The following is an 8,441-nucleotide window of genomic DNA, read 5'->3' as shown; positions in this document are numbered from 1 at the left end:
AATAACAGCAATATAATGATACTATTATACTTAAAATAACTTTAAATTGCGTTTTCACTAATTCTCAGGAAGGTTCGATGCAAAAAGAAGTATGGTGTAAAGAAGCAGTGTACAAAATGATCTATCCTAATAGTCGTCCATTTATTGTTCTTCTGTTTCTCTTCATTGGTGCAGGATTAACATTGTAACGTCGACTCCTTAAAGTTCGTGATACAGTTCATGTCCAAATACCTTCTTCGAAAAGTGTTTTAAATCCTCAGAGCTTTGTAAGCTGCTGCTGGATGTGTTAATGGAATCTCCTTGTAAAAACAACACAGGGATTATACTGAGAGTGACCTGGCCTCGACACAATCCGTTTTTGTGTCCTTGTTGTTTGTGACTACACACACGTGAAGATATTCTGCACTGGTTAGCTTAGAAAACAGAGAATGAAAGGCACGATGAATGTATGAGAGAGATATTTCTAAGTCCTTTTGATGGTAACTGATATTCTGTATTTGTACTGTAGATACATTATACATTTAAAAAGAAATATATAAGTCAATATTTTCACACTTTGCTAAGAGTAAGATTGTTGGTAAGAGGTTATGAACATGTTTCCCAAATGGGCATGTATCTTTACAGATTTACAAAAAGGGGTTTGGGTTTAGCAAAACACACTTCAGCAAGGGAAGGTTTTGTTGGCAACATTTTCGTTGGTCTTTAATTTCACAATTAATGTCAATCAATCATTCTATATTTGTATAGTTCTAATTCATAACAAATGTTATCTCAAGACACTTGACACAAAAAGCAGGTAAAAGACCTTACTCATTGCTAAATTTATATTACAAAGACCCAACGTTTAATCCATAATGAGCACAGCACTAAGCAACATTTAGAAAAGTTACAGTGGCAAGAAAAAATAGTATTTTCAAGAGGCAGAAATCTTGGGCAAAACCAGGCTCATGATGAACAGCTACCATCTGCCGAAACTGCGCTGGGTTTGTAAAATGGGATAGAGGCAGATGCAGGATAGGGACAAACAGAGGTTGTGTGGGGGGGGGGGGGGGGGGGGGTCCATAGCAGCAGGCCGTCCCCACCAACGATCCAGAGGAACCCTACGAGACAAGAGAGCTGTGACATATATTTTCAGACCTTGAGTGTTCAGAAATGTGTTGCCTGTTAATGGCTGTAGATTTATCAGTCTTTGATTCATTTGTCACTGTTAAAAAACCAATATGAGATTGATTTCAGATGAATCATAATGTTTCTGTGGCACTCTGCAATTCACAGAATTAATCTTGTTTAGTTCCCTATGAAACAACATTTTAAGTGTAAAGGCCTTTTAACATACAGAGTTGATAGAAGAAGAAACAGATACTTTATTATATATTCTGAGGGGAAATTCTCTTTCTTAATTTTCACTTTACACATATAGGCCAGGAAAACTCACTCATTCAAAAACAGGATCCGATGGTCATGCACTAATCAAGAGATGTCAGAGTGAGGGGCTGTACATGGAATGTGCATCCCGAGTTGTATGGGGGGGGGGGGCGGTGCCTTGCTCAAAAGCACATTGGCAGTGCTCAGGAAGAGAACTGGCACCTCTCCAGCAACCAGTCCAATTTCCCATACTTTGGTCCGTCCATACCGGGACTAAGTTACACTATGAAATCTTTGGAATGTGATCCAGCCTCCTCCATGCTCAGACAGACTGACAGGCTGTCACACAGTGTTTTTTTTCCCATTACACTGTCAGATCTCGTCAACTCTGACCGAGTATAATTCTTCCTTTGACTGATGACTTGTCGTTATGATCGTTCTCAAGTATACAACAAAGTCTGCCTCCTCTGCCAAAATCTTAAATCCCTGAGATATGAAGGATTGTAAAGCATGGGCTCCCTATTGGGCTGATGCTCCTAATTATTGTCATTACTGATTAAGCCACAGATTATTTGTTGATCAACAATTCATCGTTTTTTTGCATATAAAACCAAAGACATTTGATTCACAATTTAAAGACAAAGAAGAGGTACAGTATGCATTTGAAAGTTGACATTTTCATTATTCAAGTAATCTAGTTTTAGACTCAAAGTTTCATCTCCCTCTGGCTGCGTTTTGTCTGTTGTTGTAGTGCTCACATACAGAACCTTGCCAATAAACTGATTTTGATTTTGCATCTACTCAGCATACAGTATTCTTCTACTTGCCCTAATTGTCTTGAAAGCACATATATGTAGGGCTTTAAAAAAAAAATTCAAAATATCTTTGGTCCATTTTGTTTTTGAAACTTTTTGAGGCATCGTGTTGAATGCTGTCGGAATAACCATGACTGGCAATTTTCTCAGGCAATTCACCTCAAGTAAACTTTTACTTCAGTTAAATTCCCTTGCAGCCATGGATGTGAGAAGCAAAACAGCTTCATTGTGGCTTAATAATAGAAGACAAGTGGATGCTCCATACCTAGCCTTCATCTGCCGGCTACCCACTGACATTCAGCCCAATTATTCATACTTGCTTGAACCTCACTACAGCCAACAGGAGAGGATGTCCTTTAAAAAGTAAAGACATCAAGAGGAAAGTTATGTCACTTTGATCCTCCAGGCATCTTTATGTTTTCCCTCAGATACACAGCAGAGCCTGCTGGCAGTGTCTGCCATGGGGATTGCTCTTTGGAGAAAACATGGTCTTTGTGATTTGTGTGGTATTTAATGGTTCTTGTGGTTACATCAACTTGTTGAGCCCCCAAGCTATTTAACATCAGAAACATTCAAGAGTTTAAAACTTAGTGCAGGAGTCTTACATGTGCATAGAACTCAAAGTTGTGGTTTGTCTAACAATTAAAGCTGTAGTTACTGTAAAACAGAATTTTTCAAACTAACCTGTTTCTAACCTGTTTCCAATTAACCTCCTTAAATATGAGACGTTCCATCAGGTGTTTTTTTTAAATGAATTTCACAACTTCTTCAGTATTTTTTACCACTGTCCCATTTAAAAAAAAAAACATGTTGTCATACATCAAATTCAACATTGGCAATTGTGTTTGCAAAAACAATTACATTTCAGCTTCAGTTTCAACATTTCATATGTTGTGTTTGTGCTAGCTTCAATCAAATATGGTGTTTCAATGTTTTGAAAATCTGCACATTCTGTTTTTATTTACATTATACACACTACCCAACCTTGAAGAAAATAGAGTTTTACATTTACAGGACCTTAATGTTTTAGGACTTACTGCAATTAAAGTCAATTAACACATCACAGACCTAAAAAAACAACTAATAAATTTGTTGAGACAAATGTGTTGGAAAAAATGTTTCTGTCACACTTTCAGCACAAAGAGGAGCAACATTAGCGTTTATTCAAAGCCAATTAAAAACAGCTTTTCTCCATTTTAATTTTTGGTCTCATTATTATAAATAATGGGAATAATCAGGCTGTTCAGTAGCAAAATGCTACACTGTGTTCACTGACTGGCGCATGGCAGATGGAGCACACTGATTTTTCTTTTTTAAGCTTTGTTTGGATATAACTGTTGTTAACTATGCAATTGCTACTGGAAGTGCAGTACTGTATGTGAGTTGTAGTGTAGTGTAAGAGTAAGACTAAATAAAACAGATAAATTATTCATAGAAACATATTGATAAGTGCTGGTTTCAAAGCTGATTCACTGCTCTCTGACAAGGATTAAGAGAAAGCTAGCTAGCAAAAAGATTCTGAACAATAAAACAAGATCAATTGAGGATGTTCAATATTGCCCTCATAGAGTCATGCATTTTCCTGCTTGCCATCATTAATTGTTTGTGACTGCATCATTATATCTGTATTTTCTTTCTTTGCTGCTTCAGGGTGACCCCACAAGATGGAGAAACGTCCCCCCCAGGTGCTGCCGGCTGTTCAGATGGGCCTTTAGGTGCTACAGGTGGCGCTGGTGCTATGGCAATGCCTGCCACCTCCACCCTCTCATTGCCCGTTAGCCAGGGTAAACCTTCTCTGCGTCGCATCAAAGGCCGCATTCACCGCAGCAAGAGCCTGGACAGCATCGACCTGCTCGACTCCAATGTAAGGCTCATTCATAACTCAGCAACACAGCAGCAGTTATTGTTTTATTTCTGATCATTTTCACGATCAATTGACCCTGCTCCAAGAGGTCATTTTTAAATATCTTGTTTTATTCAGCCAGCACACCTATATCCAAATATATACTGCAAATGTTTGGTATTTGTGCCCAAATAAGTTAAAAAGTTACTACAGTGAGGACACAGACATGATTTTTTTTAAACAGAACTATTTTCATTTTGTATTCCTGCACCAAAATATTTCATCGTCCTTTTTAAATACAAGCTGTTGTTACATTTATGATATTACAATTTCTGTCATTTCAAGGGAGAATATCACAGAAGCCCAAACACATTATTTTTTCTCCTAATGGTTTCATTTGGATCTAATGTTAACACAAGCTCTAATGCCCTCACACACACACACACACACACACACACACACACACACACACACACACACACACACACACACACACACACACACACACACACACACACACACACACACACACAAATACACACACACACACACACACTCACACAGGGTGACCTTTGGTTATGCAATATTTCCTTGATTTTTTAGATGAGCACAGTTTAACACATTCCATATGTCTCGCTGTGTGCCTGGTTTATTCTCATGAAAAGTATTAATCTGATAAATGATTGGGTAAGCTGCTTGGACCTAAAAAGCCTCACTAACTCTGGGATTGTCCATTCAGCTGAGAACTGCGTTTGGCCCGCCCTCTCCTCCCCTTCAACTCATGCGTACTTGTGAGTGTGTGTTTGTGAGTGTACCTGTGGGTGTGTGTTTATGAGTGATGTGGCTTTTGGAAAGGCACCCAACGGTTTTATGATGTAAAAGCATGCCAACCTGCTACTAATGCATGCTTGGTAAGGCTGGTTTTTTTTTTTGTGTGTGTGTGTGTGTGTGGCATGAGACCACAGTGGACACAAAGATACAGATAAATCTCTCTACTGTGCAGGACTATTTAACCTGTCTCTCTCTCTTCTGTACTACTTTCTTTATGTTTTAACCTTGTCTAGTCTTGTCTCCTTTGATAAATGTTCACAGTGTGTTTCCTCATCTGCCCCCATCCTGCCTCTCCATGTTGACAGTCTTCTCCATGCATGAGTGTATGTGTTTAAGTGTGTGTGATCATTAGGTGTTCAGTATTTCAGCTGGTTCTTAATGTGGCTGCTGCCTGCTGTGTTTTTATTAGGAGTCATCCCTCTTCCTTTCCACAGCAGCCAGCTGGTTGTCATTGCAGGAGTGGGATTACTTATGATTACGTTTAAAACGGTTTTTTTTTTGCAGTTCACACAAAAAAATCCATTATTGATGTGACGGAGTATTGGAGGTGGACGCAGGAAGTCACAGGATGGGGGGGTGACAGTCAGGAAACACGCTTAGAGATGACACAGCACAACACGGCCGACCTGAATGATGCAACACACACACACACACACACACACACACACACACACACACACACACACGTAGCACAAGCACATTCACTCCTGTGTGACCAGGCGGTCAGTTTCATTGACATCTGACATGAAGTTTCCTGTCAGTTTCTAATTGTGAGACAGAGGTGAATATATCTCGTAGATTTTTGGAAACAACCTTGAGTGCTCCGCTTCATTAAATTTGGCAGCGATGCGGCTGGCCTAAATCTGAGTTATTTTCTACCTTTACTGATGTGAGTGAAGTCAGAGCAGAGGTGGGGAGTTCCAGAGCTGTAGTGGCGTACGGTGAATGAAAGTTTGACGGGAGTTTTTTGTTGTTTCCACTCCAATCACTTGTAGCAGTTATAGAGCACTTTGGTGCAGATGGGAGAGATGATTTTTAGACTTAGCAGTCAAGTTACGGGGATAAAAACTGGGCTAAATGTTTCTAAGGATAGCTGCCGTTTTTTGAGAGATACTATGATTGGCATGTGGATATTATAAATTAGATTTTAGTTCTGTAGTTGTGGTCTATGAAATGTAATATAAAAAACCTTTGAACAATACCTACTCAATCTGCTTTTTTTTAAGAAAAAAAAGATTGAAAACAGTTTAAACATGTAAAACTATTTAAATGGATTTGGAGTTAAGTGGTTGCACAACAGAGTTGTAACATCAGAACAATTGAAGAAGGCCGAATAGCAAGTCTTTAAAAATGTGTCCGTAGACTGAATTTAAAAGTAGAGACAGGCTCAGGTTGAATAATGGCAGATGTTCCAAACTTTGGTACCAGTCCAGCAAAGCCTCAATCAGCCTTCACCTTTTACCTGCACTCTGGTTCAAGCCTAATCCACAAGATCTAAGAAGCCTTTTTTGGACAGCAGGGGGTTAAAAGTTCACTCAGGTAAAGCTGTCATGTAGAGGGAATCTCTTGGGCTTCCGCCCCTCCACAGGTGTAGGTCAGTGCTCTCAGAGAAGGATCCTCAAAGTGAAACATTACAGGCATGATTTGAAGTATTAAATATCCTCCTAAACACAGAGCGTCACCTCTCATTGGTTGCTAGAAGTGGGAGGTAAGCAGGCATAATAACCAATACTGTGGCAGCACTCATATACAACCATCCTACCAAGGTGTGATAATATTTACAATATATTCAACATTTACAAGACGACAACAGTTGCTTTTAAAAGAAACATAAATAATAGTACCGATTTGTTTTTCAAATTTGTATCTGTACTGTTTGACTCCAGGGGAGGAAGCAGCGTGCATCAAAATGCTACTCCCTCAGCTCCTCAATAAATGACCTTAGGTGATTTGTGTGCTCCGGTATTTTCTTTGGTTTCTGCCTGTGTGTAGTCCATTAAAACACATTGTAAGTCATGATAGAATTTTAAATGTATTATAAAGTTAACTGGTAACCAGTTCAGGCAGTTTTTAAACTGGGTGATGCGAAAAGAGTGTTTGTTGTTGTCAGAAGTCTGCCTGAGTTCTGCACAGTCTAGACTTTAGCTTCATCTCTGGCACTGAGGCAGATAAACAAGTCATTATATTTCACCCGTGAGGAAATGAAAGTATGAATTCACTTATCTGGATTGCTAAAGAATAACATTTCATCTGATCTTTGACTATTTCTGTGACTTGTTTCGTCGTGATCTAAGGTATCGATCTTTGCAGTGTCCTTAAAATGAGTAACAAGGAGGCCGGTCATTGGCTGGACTCGATGACAGCGGATGATAAGCATTTTATCAGAGTTGAACAGACACGCAGTCTCTCACATGCAGCTCTGATGTTTTGCCATCTTGTTGCATTAAGAGACTTTGATTGAGAGATACAACTGAATATCACAGGCATAATAGTGAAATGAAATGTTATGGTGACAGACTATATGACCTTATGGTAGCATATAAAGGGGATAAGAAGAGAATGTGACCAAGAATCGATCCCTGAGGCATGCTGTAGATTTCCTTCGCAGTTGCAGAGATGAATCGATTTAAACATACATTTTTCTATTTGATAGGTTTAAGGAGAACCACTTCAAGCTGTCCAGAAAATGTTTTATTGTCTAATATGATAGAACTCTGTTTGTACTGTTTTTGTGCTCCTTTCACTGTTTTTTCTTTAAGGCAATGTCTTGTAATCACTCAATCTAAAATATAAAAATGGTTGTCGGTCCATCTAATCATACCACACCTGATGAGGCAGATTCCCAGATTTGAATTGCTTCCAAATGTTACTTCATCTTTTGCCCATTTAGTCACAAGTGTTTAACAGTTGTGAAATGTTTTTACAGGTATGAACACTTACCCAGCTAACTTAACTAGTTTCATATAGTTTTAAGCACGCATTTATTGACCTAGTTGTAATTACTCTACTAGACATTACTTAATAATCAGATGATGTCATTTTCACAAGTTTCCACATATGTAAAGGATAATGTGTAGAGAGCAGGGCAGAGGGGTTTCATTTCAGTCTGCAGGGGTTCCTCTACAATAACAACCCGCTCACTATTCCCTCTTATTGCACAGCTACTTACTTAAGAAATCAATCATTTTATACAACAGAAAATTAACTTCTTTCATTGATTTTAAAAAGGCATATTCCTTTGTGTTGATGTTCGTGATACTAATGACTGCCCTGAATTGTACTTTAGTTAAATGAATCATGGATGACATGAGTTTTGAGGGGATACACAAGACCAATAGCATCAAATGCTAAGAAATTCAGCCGGGGTATTCCAGCATCTCTGTCTGCCAGCACTTATCAACATTAAGCAACTGACTGACGAGCTCCCTGCTACCATGAGCCACCATGATCACATTACTGTACACAGAAACACTCATCACTCGTTTCAATAAGACCCTCATTCAGTTTTCATCAGCGTGCACAATATGTGTTTCTTCCTGGATTTTTTACCATCTTGAGGTGTAATCGTTACTCATTGAAGAAAGCTT

The 8,441-nt window shown here is 38.8% G+C and overlaps 1 protein-coding gene across 11 annotated transcripts in view; it reads left to right on the top strand.

Moving 5' to 3' along the window:
* tjp1a (tight junction protein 1a) overlaps positions 1-8,441 on the top strand; it is a 99,654-nt gene that overhangs the window by 13,090 nt on the left and 78,123 nt on the right. For all 11 annotated transcript variants that reach the window (XM_061037133.1, XM_061037107.1, XM_061037126.1 and 8 more), the window contains exon 2: positions 3,831-4,044. In XM_061037133.1, coding sequence (XP_060893116.1) covers positions 3,831-4,044 — 214 coding nt within the window. The remainder of the gene's footprint in view (positions 1-3,830; positions 4,045-8,441) is intronic.

This window comes from Labrus mixtus, chromosome 1, assembly GCF_963584025.1.
Source record: "Labrus mixtus chromosome 1, fLabMix1.1, whole genome shotgun sequence".
In the NCBI taxonomy this organism is placed as follows: domain Eukaryota; kingdom Metazoa; phylum Chordata; class Actinopteri; order Labriformes; family Labridae; genus Labrus; species Labrus mixtus.
The sequence above is the reverse complement of the archived record's forward strand: the minus strand, read 5'-3'. Positions and strand labels throughout refer to the sequence as shown.